General features: G+C 51.4%; 8 protein-coding genes across 8 annotated transcripts; 3 read left to right on the top strand and 5 right to left on the bottom strand.

Moving 5' to 3' along the window:
- Window positions 1–423: 423 nt before the first annotated feature.
- COCMIDRAFT_4809 (carbohydrate-binding module family 20 protein) lies at window positions 424–1,718 on the top strand (the record flags this gene model as incomplete). Its single annotated transcript, XM_007689197.1, has 3 exons — window positions 424–525; window positions 588–1,026; window positions 1,084–1,718. The coding sequence occupies 3 exons, from the start codon at window positions 424–426 to the stop codon at window positions 1,716–1,718; spliced, it is 1,176 nt and encodes a 391-aa protein (XP_007687387.1).
- Window positions 1,719–2,625: 907 nt separating this feature from the next.
- COCMIDRAFT_4808 (uncharacterized protein) lies at window positions 2,626–3,057 on the bottom strand (the record flags this gene model as incomplete). Its single annotated transcript, XM_007689196.1, has 1 exon — window positions 2,626–3,057. One exon carries the CDS (start codon window positions 3,055–3,057, stop codon window positions 2,626–2,628), a length of 432 nt encoding a protein of 143 aa, XP_007687386.1.
- Window positions 3,058–6,318: 3,261 nt separating this feature from the next.
- Window positions 6,319–6,582, bottom strand: COCMIDRAFT_93816 (uncharacterized protein; the record flags this gene model as incomplete). Its single annotated transcript, XM_007689236.1, has 1 exon — window positions 6,319–6,582. A coding segment is annotated over one exon (264 nt), but the record flags the coding sequence as incomplete, so codon positions are not given.
- Window positions 6,583–6,773: 191 nt separating this feature from the next.
- COCMIDRAFT_93873 (uncharacterized protein) lies at window positions 6,774–7,165 on the top strand (the record flags this gene model as incomplete). Its single annotated transcript, XM_007689235.1, has 2 exons — window positions 6,774–7,067; window positions 7,127–7,165. The coding sequence occupies 2 exons, from the start codon at window positions 6,774–6,776 to the stop codon at window positions 7,163–7,165; spliced, it is 333 nt and encodes a 110-aa protein (XP_007687425.1).
- Window positions 7,166–7,581: 416 nt separating this feature from the next.
- On the bottom strand, window positions 7,582–10,113 carry COCMIDRAFT_93819 (uncharacterized protein; the record flags this gene model as incomplete). The annotated part of the gene is made up of 4 exons (XM_007689234.1): window positions 7,582–9,287; window positions 9,345–9,708; window positions 9,814–9,920; window positions 9,978–10,113. 4 exons carry the CDS (start codon window positions 10,111–10,113, stop codon window positions 7,582–7,584), a joined length of 2,313 nt encoding a protein of 770 aa, XP_007687424.1.
- Window positions 10,114–10,497: 384 nt separating this feature from the next.
- On the bottom strand, window positions 10,498–12,040 carry COCMIDRAFT_93763 (uncharacterized protein; the record flags this gene model as incomplete). Its single annotated transcript, XM_007689233.1, has 5 exons — window positions 10,498–11,064; window positions 11,128–11,219; window positions 11,271–11,385; window positions 11,436–11,618; window positions 11,672–12,040. The coding sequence occupies 5 exons, from the start codon at window positions 12,038–12,040 to the stop codon at window positions 10,498–10,500; spliced, it is 1,326 nt and encodes a 441-aa protein (XP_007687423.1).
- A 1,969-nt stretch (window positions 12,041–14,009) lies between these two features.
- COCMIDRAFT_25843 (uncharacterized protein) lies at window positions 14,010–15,674 on the top strand (the record flags this gene model as incomplete). The annotated part of the gene is made up of 1 exon (XM_007689208.1): window positions 14,010–15,674. The coding sequence occupies one exon, from the start codon at window positions 14,010–14,012 to the stop codon at window positions 15,672–15,674; it is 1,665 nt and encodes a 554-aa protein (XP_007687398.1).
- Window positions 15,675–16,018: 344 nt separating this feature from the next.
- COCMIDRAFT_36264 (uncharacterized protein) lies at window positions 16,019–18,156 on the bottom strand (the record flags this gene model as incomplete). The annotated part of the gene is made up of 2 exons (XM_007689214.1): window positions 16,019–17,887; window positions 18,076–18,156. The coding sequence occupies 2 exons, from the start codon at window positions 18,154–18,156 to the stop codon at window positions 16,019–16,021; spliced, it is 1,950 nt and encodes a 649-aa protein (XP_007687404.1).
- Between the last annotated feature and the right edge of the window lie 3,053 nt (window positions 18,157–21,209).

Here is a 21,209-nt window from a genome sequence, read left to right as displayed (position 1 = left end):
GTGTGAAAGTGCGGAGCCGGACAGGCTAATGCATGAAATTACGGCATGGCGCAGACTGCAACTCGCCAGCTTCGACGAAACCACCTAGGACCCCATGAGGGCGTGTAGACAGGCAAAAAAAATTAATTTGGGGAGACATGTGCCTGCGCCTATGCCGACTTCAATCCAATGAAAGTCTCTTGGACCGCGGCATCCATGCGAGCCATCACATGGCGTCTTAAACAGGAAACGAAACATGGGCATGTCCAAAAAGATGAGTTGAAGTTGATCATCGTGAAGGACCAAGGGCGAGTTTGTAGACAACCAGCATCGAATGATCTCGTGATTGTATTTATGTGTCGTGCCATCCGTTTGCTCGAGTCTTGATCACACACAACTTTGTTCTTCTCAAACGCATTTTTCAAGAGAGCATCTTCTGTGACTATGTTGTCCAAGATTTTACTGCCCGTTCTTACACTTGCAGCCAGTGCCAATGCGCATGGCTATCTCACTTCACCCATGAGCCGAACAGGACTGAATGCACAGGTAAATAGTCCCTCAACAGATCTGAACACCGCCACCAGATAGAGTTTCCTCACACTTCACAGTCTGGGGCCGACACGTGCCCCGAATGCACAATCCTGGAGCCGGTAACAGCATGGCCAGACCTTGACGCCGCAGCCGTTGGCCGCTCGGGTCCTTGCGGGTACAATGCTCGTGTGTCTGTTGACTACAATCAGCCTGGGCCTCGCTGGGGTTCTGAGCCGGTCATTACCTACAAGGCTGGGGATGTCGTCGATGTGCAGTGGTGCGTAGATGCCAACGGTGACCACGGTGGCATGTTCACCTACCGCATCTGCCAAAACCAAGCGCTCGTCGACAAGCTCCTGACCCCTGGATACCTCCCTACTGAAGCAGAGAAGCAAGCAGCCGAGGATTGCTTCGAAGCTGGAGAGTTGAAGTGCACAGACGTCCCTGGACAGACATGCGGATTCAACTCTGACTGCCAGCAAGGTCAAGCCTGCTGGAGGAATGACTGGTTCACCTGTGAGTTAGACTTCAATCCTTAAAAAAAAAGTAGTAGCACAGACTAACACAAGGTAGGCGGCGGCTTCAACGACAACACCAAATGCAGAAGCGTCGACAACGCCCCCTTGAACTCCTGCTACACCAGCATCGCAGGCGGCTACACCGTCAGCTCCAAAATTAAAATCCCAAACTACACAAGCAACCACACCCTCCTCTCCTTCAAATGGAACTCGTTCCAAACCCCCCAGGTCTACCTCACCTGTGCCGACATCAAGATCACAGGAAGCGGCTCCGGCACCTCTCCACCCCCTACCTCCAGCAAACCCCCTACATCCTCTTCTAAACCCACTTCCACTTCCACTTCTGCAGCAACAGCCACCGCCTGCGCGACCCCCCTCTCCACCGTCGCCGTAACCTTCAACTCCAAAACCAGCACCACCTTTGGCCAAACCGTCAAGATCGCCGGTTCCATCTCTCAACTCGGCAGCTGGAACACCGCCAACGCCCCCGCGCTGTCCGCAGCCCAGTACACGTCGGCCAACCCGCTGTGGACCACCACCATCAACCTGCCTGCAGGCACGAGCTTCGAGTACAAGTACATCAAGGTGGAGAGCGGGGGCGCAGTGACGTATGAGAGTGGTGCGAATAGGCAGTTTACTGTACCTAAGGGGTGTGCTGCGGGTGTGAGTGTTGAGGGGAGCTGGAAGTAGATATTTTTTTCTACGGCTTATGATTTAAGTAACTATGTATGTGGGGATAGGATAGGATTGAATTGAATTGAATGCGTTATGAAATGTGTGTGTGTGTGCATGTGTATAGTTTGCGTGGCTTGCGTGGTTAGGGGGGGGAGGTGAGAAGAGATTGACATTGACACGTGAAAGTCTGAGTTTGGGAAACACAAGGTGCATTACAGACATATGCGTCTGGAAAGCGCGCTAGAAGGAAATGTACCCCACAGCAGGGGAAATGGAAGAGGGAAGGTGCCAGGGCAGGGGCTGTTGCTATTCGTTTTGGTATGTGCCAAGGTATGCGGAGTAAGCGGATGTTGCTTTTGGGTTAGCGCTATTGGGAGGGGGGGTTATATGTGTAGTGAATACTGGGGTGTTTTTGCTACAGGTAGCGTTGTGCATAGAGAAGGGACGATAATGTTTCCATTCTTGGATGGAGGGGCCGAAAGAGAAGGAGGTGGGGTTAAGGGCTGCATGTCTACCCAACGCTTATTACAAGGTCTTCGTACGAGGTTTTCCTTACTACTACAAAATTCCTGACTCGGACTCTCCCATCTTCACTTTGCTTCCATCGGTACGGCCTCCCCCCCACCACTTCTTCACATGTGCCCACTCGCTTTTTTTTTATTCTATTAGCTCACTGGTCCTATAGTTCCATACTACATCACACCGTGTACACATCACTCCTCATCGCTAGTTCCAGGCAGCTACGAGCGGTCAGTCGTGTAGTAAGATTCCTTCATCAAGTAAAATATGTGATGGGGCTGGTTGTATAACAGGTAGCTACCGCAGCCAGGGAGGTGACTGCCAACCACATTGGAGAACTGCAGCTTCCCACAATCTCTACCGTATTTTGGATGGTTGCGGCAATGAGTACATTTACACAATATCAGGAGTCAACCCGTTCAAGCAATGTAGCCGTCTGCTGGTAGTATTGACCGAGCTGCTCCACTGTCCACTTGCCCGTGCACACGGCAAGAATAGCTTCTTGTATTGGTTGTTTCGCAGTAGCGGACGACTCCTTTAAGGACATCGTCCGGAGATTGTACCCGTTGATTTTCAAGAACAGGTCTGCTGCCAGAAGTGCTGTGCGTTTATTTCCGCTCTGGAAGGCGTAGTTTTTGATGATCTTCTCAGAGAGGCTTGCCGCAAGTTGGAACATGTTCTGTTCGTTAGTGTAGTGCTTGATGTTTATAGGTGACTGGACTGCTGACTCTAGCATGGCCAGTTGTGTGGGTTGAGAGGCCGTGATCATGGTGTTGTGGATACAGACGGCCTGGGCAGTGGTCAGGAAGCGCAGCTTCACGACGTTGGAGGCCATTATTGAGACGTTCTGTTGGCTTCGGTCGAATGAGAAGCCTGTATAAGAGCTTTGGAGCTTCGGCTTAGAGATTTACTTACTACGTCAGCAAGACCCTGCTTTACAACTCCGAAAAAGTGGTTGGTAATACCACCGATGCTTTGTTATAAAGTGACTTTGTGGCGTACAAGAACAATGCTGAGGAGCACTGAACGTGGGATTAGGTTAAACGTGTCAATCATGACTCTCATTGGCCTCATGTGGCTTTCTTTGGGCATAATCAAATCGAGCCCTTCCTTTTGTATGTTACACGACAGAGATATGCGACAGACATAGTAGTCCAATCGTATCCATGCTTTACTTCTTGGTGAACATCCTTCTCGTTTGAGGATCACATATCTTTCAACTTCTCAAGCGCCTATCCAAGTTCAGGTGGTGCCATACTAATGAGTTTAGCAAATCCCGCTGCCAATTTGTCAGCATGCACCGAATAAAAGCGCAAAGGCTTATGCTTGGTACCATCTGGGGTTCCGTTTAGAACAAGCGTATGCTGCACTCCATAAAGATACAATGTCGCCTGACTCGTGTTCGCATCGGATTTCAAGGGAAACTGTTGAGTAGCAACTAGGCGGGGCCCGTCAGGTGAGGAGTCTGGAGATTAGGATATTAGCAGTAATCAGACAACAGGCAGTGGTCTATTACCAAGCGCAAAGTACTGTGTGTCGTGGAAATATTTGAATGCAAGCCTTGGCGGGCGTCTGGGATGGGGTGGCACGATGTCAGAGGGGCAGCTACTAGCCTGTATAGCAAATTCAACTTCTGTGGGAATCAATACATAAGTTTCGCCCGGATCACTGATTCGAATAGAAACTTCTTTCGTGACAAGCTTGCCGTCTGGCTCGAGATTAGTGAACTCGCTTGTCGCAACGTGACAAGTTCTTGTAGTTGTGACATGTTAAAATGGCCTGACTGCAGCAGGAAAGAGCCTGGGAACAGAGAGAGGCTGTGTAATGGCTGTATATGCAGCTCGTGTATTCGTGGTCCGAAGTCTCGCCAATATGGAGAGCGACGGCATTTTCGGCTAGTCGCTGTCATACCGGTTCATGCAAGTAAGATGAGAATTGATCAAAGCGCGATGCAAATACCGGTCGCGATTCTGTGGCCCTAGCCCAGTTGTTTGCTGACTCGTTTCGGTTAGCGCAGGCTCGGCTCAGCGTTGGCGTATTCATGCTTCGATTTCCCTGTCATCATATATCTAGCGGTATAATTGCGCATTACGTTTTTATCTATGTTCTTCCTCCTTATATGCCCATAGCGCCTAATATCATACTTAATAAATAAAAAAGCTAGCAAACTTATAAGCAGCAGCTTTGCTCCTTCACGACACCCTCAGCGACCGCGACACTAGCACCTCGACTAAGTCAATAATTCGCCAATCATATACTCACGGTATCCTACCGCAACAACCATGTGCATCCTTTGAAATCCAACCCGCCAAGCTATCCCGAATCTAGCCGTCTCACCAAGAGGTAGAACATCCTTTGAAGGGATGCAACGATCTAGATACGTGAAATATTGAGAGTGACGATGGCGGGCCCAGTTAAGAGAGTTTGATCAAAAGCGCATAACTGGGCTCACGGCAGTTAAAGAGACAGCTATACACCATTAACTAAATAAAGAGCGCAGATGTAGCAGAAAGTAACTCTCAATTTGATAAAAGAGCCCCCCAACGACTATGAAGGAAGCTGGGGCGTTCAACAAGATCAGCTCTATTGTCACAGTACTCTAAAATAAGGCCTTAAAAGGCCAAATTTTGTGCCAATGAGGCTACAGTCATGTGTGTAGAGTATACGGTTCCACCCGTTCTTTGAGCAACTCCTTAAGTATTCATCTCAATTCACTCTGACTGATATACTTCGTGCATATCGGCAAAAACACAACAGGTCTACTTACTTTACTCTACCCATCTTACTTTATGATATCTCGGTAGATTGATTTAAGGGGTTTGTAGTAAGATAGGCCACTTCGATCAAAAGATCAAGGCGAGACGCGCGATTGAAGGAGATAGAAATAGCTCAATAGCAATGACCGGTATTTAGTTGATTGAAGAAGGTAGCCTATCTACAACGAAAAGCAACTCCACCACATGTTCACAGCCCGATCACGCCCTACTACACCATAATTAGATTCAAAATTATAACAGTAGATCAACTCTCGAATTGGTTGAAATGATAGGGATCGCGCAGGTGTGTACTACTTGCTATGTTTGATTGGTACGTACTATGCTTTTGCTTATTAACTAGTCCGAAGTGAGCCTAGCCTACGTACGTAAGTTTGAGCTTATCCTATATATAGTAAATGTATGTATACTTACATATTTGAACTGCTCCTATCTTACACTGCACAGTGATACAATGAAAACCCACCCGAACTACCATTGCCAGGCGCTACCTTCCTCTACACTTGGTTGATAGTTATGGTTACAGAGTAATGTCGCTGTGAAGAAGTGAGGAGACAGAATCCTGGGGCAGAGCAAAACGCGCTAACTGCCGGCGCCGGCTCGCCACGCGGCAAGTCTCCAAGCCACAAACATTCGCCAACACGACGACACTAGCAAGCTTGTACGAATCCTTCGCTCGATACAAGGGCCGACGCGCAAAATGTGGGCAGTTTCGAGGCCTTTTCGGAACGGCTACTTATCGATTCTCGTGAGTCCAGAACCGTGGTACGTTTGACCACAGCTTTTCGTGTTTCTTGTTGCTTGAAAGCGGGGATAGCCCAGTACGTACCATTACACTACCTGGGGAAAGCTGAATTCTCCACGTATGCACAGTAAGCTGACGGAGGCCGTACCGCTCGAAGAAGAAGCAAATCCAATGGCTACGATCTTGTTGTTGAACTAGACCATTACATAGCCTTGCCTTCCATGGGAATAGTCGATCGGCCCCCAAAACCGCCCCGGAACAGCGCTACAAGTCAGCCCATAGTTTCTGGTTTTATTGGCCAGCCACAGACGACGACGAACGTAATGGCGAACTGGGGGGTTTTCCGCATCTAGATTAGGAGTGGCGCAAGAAGGATCCAATGCTGGAAGTGGCTTTCGAGTTCCTTTTGGCGACGCTGCTGGAGAACGGACAAAAGAGCAATCCAGTAGATGAGGGGGGTCTTGCGCCTATGGTTCAACGACCAATTCATCGTTCTTCGAAGGCCTCTGGTAAAAATATTGCGTTTTTTCGCTTCGCAATAACGACAGGAATAGTAGGAGCCCCGGCTGTAAGCAAACTACCACTGCCAAGCCCCCCACAGCCCCTCTTCCAGAACACGAATATGTATATGCAGCCTCAGCCTTCGTTCCCATTTCGGCTTCTCTAGATCTCGCGGCTGAGAGTCTAGTTCGCCTATCGGCTCTGTCGTCCCAGCACGCCTCTCTATTTTGAGGCAAAACTGTTTAGCCGGCCCCGCGTAATTGGACAGCACCAGCGGACATGGTGCAGCCTCATAAGCTGCATATATTGGCCGACGTACACGATCGTCAACACATATTGGGGTATTAGAGAGAAAGACCCCCCTTCTTCCGCCCAGCCTCCGCTGCACTGCTTTCTTCCCTTTCCAAACATAACAAAAGTTTCTGCCAAACAACTGCGTCGCATATAATACAGTGGTCTTGGCCCATCCGACAACATCCGGTCTTTACCTTTCTTCACATCTCCAGTCCGTGTCGACGTATTGACTAAAAAATGCATTTCCCAACTGTCCTCACCACGCTGCTCTTCACCACTGCCACCCTCGCATCACCATATGCGTGGGCCGAGCCTCAAGCTAACGTCCCATCTAACAACAACAACGGCCGAAAACCCAACCGCACTCACCGACACGAGAGGACACCGACATTCAAGGAGCCATGCAAATGTGTCGACCCCATTGTGCCCATGAACCTGCTTAACGACAACGAGAAGTGTATGATCAAGTATGCTGCGCGCATGGGATGCTACATGAGCTCCAAGGGTGGCTGCCCTTCACCACCTCCAGCTGTAAGTTTGCGAACTCCGTGCGATGGGAGTACCTATGGGTCTGTGCTGACTGGAAGTAGTGTGGTCTCGGTCCTTTACGCGGCATTCCTTCGCTATAGTGTGTGGACAAGCCCGGTGCGGACATAAGGTGGCTGCTGTACTATCAAAATTGGCTTCTACATGTCGCGTTTTTTTTGTACAAAGTGCATAATGGCAGGTATGAAAAGGATATATATGAAAGCAAATGAATTATCTTAGGGTTTTATTGTGGCCCAAGGAGTGAGTGTGATGCTGCTATTGACTACCTGCTTAGTTCGAACTTTGTCTTGGCCCAGATCGCCAGGAGCGATGGGTTTTACTTCCCAATGATTCCCGACAAGGGCTGACTAAACAGCCGACTGGGACATGGCATTCCTCATCCAGCAGTTTCTTCCTTTCTCACACGCCTCCCTATCTCCATCTCCATATCATCAACCACTTCCTAGTCCTGACTTTCCCTCCTTCATCACATCCCTACACCAATCTTCACTAATACCTACTCCACCCTCCTCCTCTTGCTCCTCCCCTCTGCACCCCCTTCCATATCCGTCTTCCCCGCCTTCGCTATCCTCGACAACCTCAACCGCTCCTTCTTCAACGCCTCTGCATGTCTGCTCGTAACTTCTGTGTCGGGACATCCAGCCTCACCAGGTTCAATCAGCGACTCGATATCGATTTCCTTCAGCAAACCAGGAACCTCACTCAGCAAAACGCGATGGCGCCCATTCTCCCTGCACCAAATAATCGCCTTAGTCAACGGCCCGGCATCCACGCCCGAAGGAAGCGACTGCAACCCGTGCGCAAGAGCAAGAAGTGGGTAGTCGATTTTGCCCCAGACATCGTAGGCCCAGCCTTCAGCCGTATAGCTAGCAACAACTTCTGTGTCATCCGGTTCAGTCGATGAGACCGGCTCCGGAACAGGGGTGTCTCCATCGTCGTCATCCATGTCCATTTCCTCCGTAACCCCGCGTTTAACAACATCCCTCTCACGCGCATTCTTAGCCGCACTATTAATAGTACCAGACTTGGGTACGGTATCGCCGTCCAGCGCTCGCGTCATGCTGAGTACTTTGCAGACGAAATTCGCCGGGATGCCTGCACGTGCTAGGCGGTCTGCTGCGTGGCCCCAGTAGTAATGCTGTGGGAAAAAGGACAGCAGCTCCATGATGGTAAATTCCGTGTCGCCTAGTAGTGTGATGTCAACATTTACGGGCGTTGCAACACTCTTGAAGGGGCAGAATAGATTAACAGTTGGGCTGGTGAGGTAGTGGTCTTGGTTCTGGAGGATGGGGTTGAGCTCAGTTGACAATAGTGAGGTAGATGGCTCTGCTTCGAGAGCTAACATCATGAGCTCGGGAATTGGAGATTTGAGTTTGCGGTTTGAGCGCAGAGCTCCAGTACCGCGTCGGGTCTTTCCTGGTGTGGGAATGAAGTTAGCAGTTGGATCGGTTTCCTTTGAGGCAAGCCAACGCCAGCCGTCTGCGAGGTCGATGATCATGTTGGGGCAGTCTCGCGCCTCGCGCCACGGATGCGAAATCTCCAGGCTGAATACATTCAAAGTACTAAGGCTGATTGAGCTGTCAGTCCTATTGCTTGACTTGGGTCCTAAGGTAGTCGGTGCATGGAAGTTCAGCTGACCCTCCCACGGCAAGGTCCAATCGACCCCGTCAAAGTCAAACACTTCTGCGTCCGATCCGTCGCCCAACCTAAGCATATCGGGTAGTAAGCCATACTCTGGGTGAAGCTCTCCGCCCGGAACGTACTTGTGTAGGCCCGCCTGCCGAAGCTCTTCGCACGTAAGAGGCAATGGACCGATAGGAGTCAGCTTGAACGCCTGACGGTAAGGATCGAATACAATAGGAAGGAGGCCAGCCCACGACACGTGCTTCCAATTCAAGGGAAGTGTAAGCTTCGGCACGCGAGAGATATCCGGCAAGCCATCAACAACAGGTACGAATGGCTGATGGAATATCAGCCGCGGATCTAGAACTGGGTATGGATAGGACGGATGCGTACTTCCGCCAGGCGGGTACTGCAGTTGCCAATCCAGCGAGTGCACAGTCGGAAGTCCCTCAAACAGTACGGGATTGGACTTGCAAGCCACAACGCTGAATTCGGGTTGAGCCGGGGGTTCGAGGTCTACGGGGCGCTTGCGGGCGGCACGTGGAGTCGGTGTAGTTGGTGTACTCGGCTTGACGTCAACTGCGCGAACAAATTATCAGTACATATTCGAAAAGTTTATTACAGCAGTTTACTTACAGACAGACGGCGGCGGTCTGCGCAGTCTGGCACTACGTCGCATCGGCGTGGGACTCGAAGCCTTCTCGAGCTCGCGCGCAAGTGCCGCATCACGCTCTACCATTTCGACATCGCCATCGTTCTTGTTCTCTCCGCCAGGGATGCCTCGGCCGGGGTTTTCCTCAACTGTAAAGCTATTCCTGGCTCCAGGTGCACCTACATCGCTCATCTCGACGTCCAAATGCCTAGTGCCCATCATCCAGCCATCACTCACAAAACCAGGGGTTTTCGGAGAGAGCAGTCCATGCCAGGGCACCGATACACAACTCTTGATGGGAGTTTTTGGCTGGTCCACTTGATCTTCTGTAACGAAGGAGTCTTCGCTCTTAACCTCCTGGCCATGAGTGTCATGCTCGCTGCTCTCCTCACCAGAACCATGTTCTTTACGGGGCGAGATGATTAGTTGCATCTGCGGATTACCGCTCTTCACTGGTGCAAAAGCGGAATCGTGAGCCTCAGTGCCATGGCGGTACTCAGGAAGGTGGTCTGGCTCGGTGGTGTATGAGCGGTACATGCTTTCAGGCAAGTTTGTGTTGTCTGGTGTTTTTGTCAGCTCTGGTGTCTCTCATATTGACGAGTTCAGGATATACTTACTCGACATCATGTGCTCCCCCTTGGCTGGTGAGGGTGTTCGGTAATGTTCTCCTATGCTCTCTTTTGGTGTTGTTGTTGTTGTTGGATCTTGCAGTACGGAGTCTGTAAGGGTTGAGTTGTTTGGACTGCGTTGCATGCCGGGCGACTTAAGGTTGGGAGTCTCCTTGCATTGCTGTGTGATGATGATGAGTGAGCTCCACGATTGGTGGTGATCTGGTGATGTCCAACGGTGAGGTTGAGGGTGTAGAAATGGTGCGGCTTCTCTCACTTATATCACTAACTTTAGTGTCATGCAAGTCCAAGCGAAGTCGACTCCTCACATCAACACTCGAGACCAACAACAAACTTTCAACACGGTACAAGGAGAGGTGCATGAAAAGAAAACAGAAGATGACAAGAATTAGCATCGGTTGCAGGAGCAACGTAGACGCATCATAAATTCATTACACATATCCACGATAGCTCAACTAGCAATACGCTCTAGTCGTCACGCCAGAGCCTTCCCATCTCCTACTCAGCTTTACCACGTACTAGTCCCAATCGCCGGGCCCGCACCGTCAAAAAACGGCTCATCCAGGAGCGCCAGCAGCACCTGCTGTCCGACCCACTGCTCCTCAACAGCCGGCCTGATCCTCTCCGGCGGCAGCACAAACCCAAAGTCACCCGTATCCGGCAACTCGATCGTGAACGAGAACTTAGCCCGCCCAATCGTATACACGTGATCAATCGACGCACCCGTCGTGGGATACAGCGTCGCTCCACTCGGACCAAACAGGTACGTAGTATCGTTCTTCGAGGAATCGCGAATGTACTCGCTCATCAGCGAGGCCGTCTTGGTCCATATACCGAGTTCGGGTGCGTAGAGCGTTTCCTTGTGGCCGAAGGGGAAGAGGATGAGTTGCGAGTAGCTGTGCCAGTCGATGTAGAGCGTGATGCCTTGTTCATCGCGGACTTTGCGGATGAAGTTGTCGAGCCCTTCGTTTTCGGGGGCGTCGCGGGGTTTTTCGCCGCGGTAGACTTGTTGGCAGGCGTCTGGGGAGGCGCCGCGGGGGTCGGCGTCCCAGTTTGTTTCCCAGTTGCGGTTGATCTTTGTGGATGTGGTTAGTGAGGTTGAACGTGGAATTTGGGGAGGTTGGGGAGTGCTTCTTACATCGCGGCCGAAGCAGGATTGGTTTTGGTTGGCAGGTGGGGGTTGGCGGTTCTTGCGCCAGAGACGGTTGTCGGTCTGGGAGAAGACGAAGCCTGTCACGTGTGAGTGAGTTGTTCAGGACAATGAAATGAGTTGCGGCTTACCATCTGGATTGACAAAGGGAAAGATGTAGAAGTCGTATTTGTCCAAGATTGTCTTTGTGTCGTTGTCTCCGGCCTTGTATCCATCAATGAGCTGCTTGGTGATGTACTCAATAGTCTACAAAGTGTTAGTTATGAAAGAAGAACAGTAATTTTGGGTTTACTGACAGGAGCGACGATCCATTCACGGGCATGCACAGTGCCGTGGTAGATGACTGCGGGCTTTCCAGGGCCACCTGCTCCCCAGAGATGCACACCGAATATGTCGCGTCCTTCGTAGGATTTTCCGCTGCTCGTCCAGTTTGACTGCTCGGGGAAAGAGGCTTGGAGGTCCTTCCACCAGGTGATGTGCTTTAGTGATGTTAGTATGAGCGTTATCTCGAGACTGGTAAACGTGGACTCACATCTTCGTAAGGGTGGTAGCTGTCAAACCAAGCATCATCAGAGCCGTTTGACTGCCTCTTCCAAACGCTCTTGACTTGACTCTCGCGAGCAATGGAAGATGCCAAGTCCTGGTGTAGAGTTCGTGACTTCAGCCCGAGGCGCTTGAAGGCATCGAGTTGGTCTGGTGCAATGAGCACATCCCAGGAACCCCTCGCTTCATTGAGCGTCTCGTGAGGGATTGACTCCATTGCACGCTTTGCCCACGCGCCCTCTTGACCAATGGCCCGGATGCGGTGGACCTGGTAGCCATCGTAGGTAACTGGCTGCGAGCTGCGAATACTCGCGCCAGCAGCAAGCGACAACCAGGCAAGGTTGAATACAAACTTCATGATGACCTTGAAGCAACCAGCGGGGCGAGTGTGAGAGAAAAGTTTATAACTTTTGCCCTCGCTCGTTTTATAACCCTTTCACTTTATAGCCCTTTCACTTTACGTTTGCTTGGCAAGAGCGCAGTTCATGGAAGCCTGAAGGAACGTTGCCGTCTCAGGCAACCAATGCCAGCATCAGCTGTATGTACTACAGGTGCACGGTGACATTATACATGTCGGCTGAAGACATGAGATAGTCATGGACAAGAAGTAATCCGGTAATATCCCAAGTCGTTAGCGTTCTGACCTGCCAGTTGCGTTCTAGGCATTGCATGGCGTTGCTGGGCATAGGAACGGCAACGTCATTAACCCATGCATATTCGCCATGTCGATGGGCGCGCACACTGGCGCGGGGGGCTCTCCTTGTTTCTTTCCGAATTCTTTGTTCTTGCATTGGGTATTTTGAATAAGGGTTCTTATTGAGGCTGAATAGTGAACGTTAGGGCGACTTGCCAGTCTAATTATGAAGGTAAGTGGCGACGTTGTGTACAAAGGCAACAACCAGAATGATGACAAATTCCGTAAGCATGGCGATATATGAGTTCAGCGAGAATGGTATAAAGAAGGATTTCCAATGCAGCCATTGTTGAGGCTGTGGCGGTTGGACATGCGGGGAACCCACGAAAACATGCGCAACCGTTGATACGTTAGACGACTACTGGGGCCTTGTTCGGTTACGTATCCGTTTTTCGCCTGCCAAACCTAACCCTAGCTTCATCTAGAAGACTGGCCTGGAAAGCTTGTTCGCTTGCGTGATTGCAGCTACGTTCTGCGTTCTATCTACTGGATTCAGGCTCCGCTTCAAAAACAGGACTCATGACGCTGTCGTACTCGGTTGAGTGCGCGCTTTGAAGTTACAGAACGGAGCTTTATACTTCTTGATTTGCAGTTCTAGTTAGAGACTCCATCATTAACCAGGCCTGGTATATCGGCTGATCACGTGAACATCACGTGATTTTCAAGTTAACATCAAACAGAACCCCAACCGAACAGCCGTTCCATTGCTTATCCCAGTTCGGGAAGACTCGGCTACGAGAGTAAGCAGCTAGCACTCCCTACGAAGCTTTAAATCTACGACGGGAACAAAGTTAAGATTGCAAATGCGGCTGAACCAAATAAGCCCTAGCCGTCTTCGCCTCAGCCGAGTCACGGCAAGAACCATACTCCATCATCCACCTCCTTGCCTTTCTCCCTTGATTTCTCTATCATCTTAAACGCAACTCTCCGATAGGAACAGATTGTGAAACGGAGTTTCTGAATTATTGCCGAGCATGGCTGTTGACGCCCCGAAGTCAAATAAAGCCCATCCCTGGTCGTTTGTTTAGCCTTACTTTATTAATTGGCTGACGCAAAGCTAAGACCAAGACTGGGTCCAATTGGCCGAATACAAGCAAACGATCTGTGAAAGCGATTCTCATGCCAATGTCCATTAAAATACGCGCTCTGCCTGCTAGTGCGAAGCAAGTATCCCTATTAAACCACTAGGTGCTATTGCAAAATTATATCGATGAATGTCCGTCCTCCCCATCAACACTTATGAATGTACAGGTTTCTCGCAAGTCACTTCAATTGACTGAAGTGCTACACTACGTCGAACATGGCTAAGACAAAGACTCGAACAATGTTCGAGCACACATCTCTATGACATTGTTCACGTAAAAGTCTCTTTATTATATAGCAGTCTTTTCATCCAACGCACAATGGCATTGGTCTTCGGTGAGGTGTTGCAAACACTGCCAGCGGTTCACTTTCACTTTCACAGTGACAAGTTCACCGGTACCTCAGTGAACCCGGGGGCTCAATACATTGTTAGGCAGTAGACCTTCCTTGATTTTGTAAAACAGAGTTTTTCCAATCTACTGAACACTCCAATACAATTGCATTCATACAACTCCAACAGGAGTAGTCAATCAACACACAGCTACTCACAATGGATTCTCCCCCACAGCAATTCACTCCCGACGCTTTCTCACGGACAGAGATCCAGGACATGTTAGATGATGCACAGATAGACGCTGAATACCTATACACGAATATTCCGTGTTTGCGAGACCAGCTCCAGCAGCTCCTTTGGGAAGCCATCGAAGAGTGCAACAGCCGCGATGTGGACCCCATGGTAGTACTACATCGCACACTCTTCAATGAACGGACTATCCTAGACGCGTACAACAAGCATAGATTGGGAAACGCTGTGACTCCCTTCAATGCGCAGGTTGTTGATCCAGAGAACGCTGTAGAATACATTCCAGAAGAAAACATCCCCGAGGTGCTTGGATGGTTTCCCCTGCGAGCCGCAGTAGCGAAGCACGACATAGACATCCAGGCAGAGCCCATCTACCAAGTCGTACAGACTACGGAAGCCAAAGAGAGCCACACGACGGAGGGCAGCTCATCAGAGACGTTGTCACTGCCCAATCACACACCCCAGAAGCCATCTACCAGCGAGTCGGCCACTACCTGGACACCGTCCACATCCTCCGCAGCCCTCAACTACAACAAACTCCGCGACGCGCCCTCCCCCTGGCTCCCCTTCCCCACCGGCAACCTCACCATGGCCGAAGTCACTGCCTTCCTCCCGCAATCCATAAAATCCTTCGACATCATAACCCGCTTCATCTCCAACGGCGCGCTCGCCATGACCCTAGCCAGCATGATAAACCACTACCGCGCCATGCCCACCGGCCCCATCGAAAACAACACAATCTACCGCATGATGAAGGGCCAAATGAACCTCCGCGCAAAGTCCGACCCGGTATACAAAGACTGGACCGTCACCAAGCACGCCGACATCAAAAAACCCGCGTCGTTCAACCCATACAGCGTCAGCGTAACCGGCTTCCACACACCCGAGAACGCAATGGCCTCGCCGCAATCCCCCCAGACAATTCTATTCCGCGACCTGGCCAAAGGGGTCAAAATCATGCCGTCGGGCCCCGACGCACTGGATCTAACCCGCTGTGTCCAGTACTGTCTCGAGCACGAGAATGAGGATTGGCACTATCCGACCGACTTTGCGGCGCTGGTGCAGAATCTCGGTGGTCCGGCGGCCGTGTGTTACGAGCATTGCGATGCCGAGGCGATTGATAGGCATTCGGTCGGGTTGAAGCTGACCAAGGTGCGGCGGGCGCCGGTGGGACGGGGACGTGGACAGGAACGTGGGCGTGGACGCGGTGGGCGTGCTCGCAAGGTCAAGTCTAGGAAAGCTGCTGTGGTTGAAGAGTCCGAGGACGAGGAGGAGGAGTTGGAATCGACATCTACCTCTGCCTCTTCGTCGCCGTCGTTGTCCTCTGAAGATGGAGACGGAGATGTAGATGCAGAAGGTGAAACAGACGAAGATGCAGATATCATTGCTGCCAATACCCCTACAAAACGTAAGAATGCCCCTTTATCCTCTTCCTCCCTGCCATCCCCCAAGCGTTCCAGGAAAATTGCTACGCGCAAGGCTGCCCGCAAGGCGGTGGAGTCGGAGTCGGAAGATGGTGGTGATGACGATGCGTATGTTGGGCCGAAGACGAAGACGAAGCGCAAGACGGCGGTTGCGACGAGGAGTTCGGGGCGGACGAAGAGGTTTGAGGGGTCTTATCGTGTGGAGTAAGTGAAGCATCTTTGTCCTCTGTGTTGAGCGAGTTCTTTGGGAGGTTCGGAGGACGAAAGTCGAGCATCGGTTGCGTTGAGCGAATGCTTGAAGAGGTTTGAGGGCAAGAAGGAAGGGAATATCCATGGTGGTGCTTGATTTGAGCAACCTGGGTCTGGGTTATTGGAGTCGGAGTCGACTGATTGATTGATTGATTATTTATTGTAGTGATACCCCCCCCCCCAATCACCATTGCATACTTGCATTTTCAGAGTCTAGTTTTCATATTGAAGCAATAACGTCTATTCTACCATCTCTCTTTCCCCTCTATTCCACTCCCATCTTCCTTCGCAAAAAAGACTCATCTAACTAGGCACCCCTTCATACTCCCACCCCCCAACCTCCCTCCGTTTCCTCCCCCTAACATTCTCCCTCCGATTCGCTGCACACTTTACAAAAAACGTCAGCGCCGCACACACGAAGATAATCACGGCCGCCACAGTCGGCACAACCACAATCCGCGTGCGATCCGTCTCCGTACTCGCCAGGTACGGACACGTGGAGTTGCGGCCCTCGACCCAGCAGTCGGGCGTGTCGATACTATTTAGATTTACGTAGACAACGTCGGCGTCGGCGTCGGAGCTGGCGGCGAGGACGGAGAAGAGATGGGCATTTTCGAGCGCGGTGTGGGGGACGCTGAAGCGGGTGGGAGGGGGGCAGTGGGATTCTGCGGAGTCGTAAGGGGAGGAAGTGGTGGAGAGGCGCCAGGTGTAAGGGGAAGAAGGGTCGTGGCAGGCGACGCGGTGGGGGTCGCGGCAGTCGGTTGTGCGCCAGCGGCTGGGGTTTGTGGATTTTGACATTACGACGCACCGGTTTAGGGCGTTGGCGTCGTCGTTTTGGGTGGCGTTTAAAGGTTCGCCTGGGGCAAAGGACCAGAGGGTTGAGTGGACGAAGGCGGCGTAGGGGAGGGGGTTGAGGTTTGCGGGGGTACGAGCGAGGGTTTGATTGAGGAAGGGAGAGGTGCCGCAGCGGGTGAGGTTGGTGATAGAGGGGATGAGGAGGGAAAGGTCGGGGGTTGCGGGCAGGTCGAGTTGCGGGGCGGTGGCGAGGGCCCAGGAGGCGTTTGGGGTTGTGATGCTGGTGGAGGAAGGGTCGAAGAGACAGCCGGATGTTACGCTGCCATCTGAGTCGACGGAGGTAGAGATTTGGTTGGAAAGTGTGCCTGCAGGGAAGATGTAGCCAGAGTCGGCACTGGTATTGTACTCACGCATTTGAGAGTCAATGGTACCGTAGCTGGCAACCAGGCGGAATAGCTTTTTGAACTCCATGAAAGCTTCTGTTGGCCATCCATTGCGCGTATATGACTGGCCCTCGGCGTTGATCAACCCTTCGTAGTATCCATGTACTGGCTGGTTGTTCCACTCAACATCATACCAAGAGTTGTTCAGATTTGCTCGCTGATCAGCCAGGTTGGTGGGCTTATACATCTCATCTGAGATATTTCCTCGCAGTACATCGCTAAGGAGCTGTCCTTGTCCGGGAAGTTGGCCTTGAGAAAGGAGAGGAGCATCGGCATTGGGGTTGGTAATTGAGGATGCGGCATGTACATTGAATGAAAACAGGACTAGAGCAGCGCCAGTAGTAGTGGAGGTTGCGTCTAGGAAATCTTCCAATATCCCCGTGAGCAGATCTAATGTCGTAAGAGAAGTGCAATTGTAGTTGCCGATTTGCAAGATTGGGGGCCCATCTGGACTCGGATAGTCGATGATAGTGGGAGCTGCTGCACTGGTTGGTGCCGAAGATACTGAAGAAGCAGAAGCAGATACAACAGATGGAGATGCTGTTGCTGATGATGAACCTACAACGGATGTCGCCGTCTCTTGGCGTCTCTGTGCCCCGGGAGGGAGAGGCACTGTTGAGATTGGTATTGAAGCCCTCACAGTATCACTGGACTGCACTACCGTCTGGCTTGTCCTCACCGGCGCCTCTGCACTATTCGAGTTACCCCCGTTTGCTCGAGGAAGCTCCACAGGACACAAGCTCCATACTTGACGTAGAGGATCCCAGTACGTATCCACGGTGAACCTGCGAAACCCCACGGCAAGCAAATTGGAAAAGCACCTTTTGAAAGCAACATGCTCAAACTGATTCTGAGGGAAGCACGTTGCTGTCAGCGAGACACCGGGCACAGTCTGGAAATTGATAGGAACACGGAGTCCAACATCGCGTTGAGCCTAATTTGTATCACCAGTTAGCTGCAAGTCACTTTATTCCCCCCCCCCCCCCCGTCTAACATTCTTCATGTGCACGTTATAATCCGGAACATAGTTGGTGGGATATTTCCACTGCATATGCCAAGTTGATTTAGGGGGGAAAAGTATCAATCCAGCCCCGATACAGTAACATCTACAAAAAAACTCACCCTGAACGCCTCACTCCAGGGCTGGATCCACCGGGTATCTACAGCACTCTGATCAGGATCATACAGCCCTTTAGCCGACATTGCCCGCCAGCAGCTGCAGACATCAACAAAACGCACGATGCGTTGCACAGCTTGTTGCAGCCAGCGTCCAGCTGCTCCTTGCACCCGGCGAAGCCGAAGAAAGCCTGCAGCAAGGGGTGTGTGGTGACGCGACGAAGCAGGCAAGCTATACCAGTCTCTAAATAGCTCTCGGCCTTTGTACAACGTAGCAATGCTTTCAGTACGCGATATTGTGCACGTGGTGGTATGCGTTTGTTTTGATGATATAATATGTATGTAGTAGTCGGATGTGGGATGAGACGGAGAAGGGGCTGCGTGGCTGGGGAAGATCCGCCGGGCCGAGAAAGGACGCGCGACCGGGGGGAAGCAGCGTCACGTGCAAATGTGCAATGACGCAAGTTAAGTTTTTGCCAACAATGCCCTAATCGGGTTAGTAGGCGAATCCCACTCTCCACCCCCCTGAGCCAATTGCGATAGCACACGCTTTAGTCGCCCCGAATGACCAGCGAAAATCATAAAAAAAATTAACCCGGGGGATTTGCAATGCAGCGTATGTCCCTGTAATTACCATATTGCAAGATGACCATTTTTGATTGTTCGCTGGCTGTAGTAAAACAATAAAAGGCCCGATGCGCATACTGCTAGGTCTTTTTCTGGAGTCGCGTGACGAAAGGGTTGAAAAAGTGTTGCGTGAGATTTTAGAATGGCGTGGTTGTATGCTTTTGTGGTGTTGCGATAATTATTAGGTTCTGTCGTCAAGGCCATGTGTGAAGAAGAAAAGAGAGTAAGCGTAGGGCAGTGAGTGGACTGGGGTCGTTACTTTGTTACAAGGGATGTGATGATTATGCTCCTTAGGACAAGGTGTTATAGCTGGGTAGATCAGCCGCAATGCCGCAACTTCGCCTTGGTAAGCGAGAAGCTTTTTCTCACCCCGCCTCTTGTACGACGACGTCCGACGTCGAGAAAAACCACATATTGTGTTTCTTGGAAAGGCTGCATGATGGGGGTTATTCAAGAGGAGGGTAGAGACAATGGAAAAGGTGAAAAAATGCGCAGGAGTGGCTGTGCTGGCGGGCTAAAACTCATTTACACACGCTGCTAGGTGGCATGCAGGTCCAGTATGAGTTGAAGGAGAATTAGGAAAACACTGGCTGTCGCTCGTGACGGAGTTTTGACCGACTCCGTCGACGGGCTAGGTTGCAAAGTCAGGCTGCAAGGTGCCTAGTACCTTACCCATCTTTCCCTTAACCCCCCCTCCCTCCCTCTTTCTCTCTCCTTTTTTCCATGCCGTTGCAAGCGCAACCAGTTCAGCACCATGCATGCACTGGTCGCTTTTCCAGCGCAACGATGGCCGATGATCATGCAGGAACCAAACGGGGAAACCTTCGCGACGAGCCATGGTGGGCTCGCCGTGTCATTTTTCACCAGCGTCTCGCGATTGAACGACGGACTGGTGGGAGAATGAACGGGCCCCTCTGACTTTTGTCTTTGTTAACTGGAGAGGGATCCACTTGAGTACTTACGCCCAGTGGGGATATCCCACCGAAGTGTGATACGTTTGGATTTCTTGGTTCGCACACCAGAGCTACTGTACATGTCATGTACATGCAGGCTTTGATTTTTCAAGGGGTAAAAGGGGTGGGAGCAATGGGGGGAAGGGAAGCGAGGGAGCGAGGGAAAGAAAAGCGCGGTGCTCCGTAGCTTGAACCAGACTTTTCCCAAGAGCAAAAGCCCGGTACTGCAAGTGAGATCGGCCACGCTCTTGCCCTGACAGATAACCGGGAGCCGTGGGGTGCGTCCGTTGAATGAACAAAAAATAAGTGCGGGACTCGGTCCCATAGGCGTTGTGCCAGCACACTCCAAGCCGCAATGTTCCGGGACCCGTACTCCGCAAGTCGTTTGACGTGCAACGTCTTCACCGCATAGTGACTTGGGGGGGCACAGACTTGTCCATGATGCGCATGAACCGCACAAGATCGAGCGAGACAACGATCGACCGACAACCGTCAACTCGTGCGTTTCACCAGGGCACCCGCCACGGTACCATGGTTTCCAAAAAAGACTTGGGACCGAGGAACTTTTCGCTTGACACCTGTTTTGGCTTGTCCTGCAGGTTATTGACAGCTATAGCCTTGCCTTGATGGCTACGTGTTTCATGCACAATTTTTTTTCTTTCTTTCCCTTCGTTGACGAGGGTTATGTCTGGCCACGCCATCCTGGCAATCTGTTCAAGACAGCATTACCTTGCACAGGCTGAATGCACAGATTTATGGGGTATTGCTCATGCATCTTTACGTCACGAGCCAGAAAGAAGGCCCTCCTTTGCGGAGGGTATCCGGTGGGATCTGCGATTAGGGTGACACTGAGATGCTGCGATGCTTGCCAAAGCGCGATGAGCACAAGATCTCCATCACACTGACAGGGGCAGCTGGAAGCAACGTGACATGGCAACACGGAAAGAATAGTGGCTGGTGAGAATAAGTAATCATCAAGGCGGGACTGGGCTTGTGACGGGTGATTGTACTTTTGGAACCCGTAGCGCCCAGTCTGCAAGCCGATGGTAATACGCATGCGCGTATAGCAAGTTCTCGACCGGGACTCTACGGATGGAGAGGGTGTGTGTGTGTGTGTGTCCCACAATGCCACCGTTCTTCCCGAGTCGCCTAAGTAGAGGTAGCCATGGTGTAATGAAAGATGGTTTGAAATTCTGGCCAGTGACCGAGTATTTTCGGACCCGACAGAGTGGAAAACTGCCATGTTAATTATTTCCCTCGAAACCCCCCCCCAAAAGGCCTCAAATGGACGGCCTTTCCAACGGCGTATGCATTAGCGGTAGGAACTGAAGATGATTGTGGTGGACCGTGGCAATTTAGACGGCAAAGTCGAGGATAGCGGGGACGCCCGACCTGACGGCGTAGACCCGAGACGTGAGGATCCGGGAGGGTACTATCGATTGGTGCATGCATGGCCACGTTAGGGTACCAGTCATGGGAAGCGGTCCCCTGCGGCCAAAAGGTCCATGCCATTTTTCTCAACGCTTGCAGCAGGTTTGTTACTTTGCAGATTTACGCTAA

Source organism: Bipolaris oryzae (genome assembly GCF_000523455.1).
Source record: "Bipolaris oryzae ATCC 44560 unplaced genomic scaffold scaffold_54, whole genome shotgun sequence".
NCBI classification, from domain to species: Eukaryota; Fungi; Ascomycota; class Dothideomycetes; order Pleosporales; family Pleosporaceae; genus Bipolaris; species Bipolaris oryzae.
The sequence above is the reverse complement of the archived record's forward strand: the minus strand, read 5'-3'. Positions and strand labels throughout refer to the sequence as shown.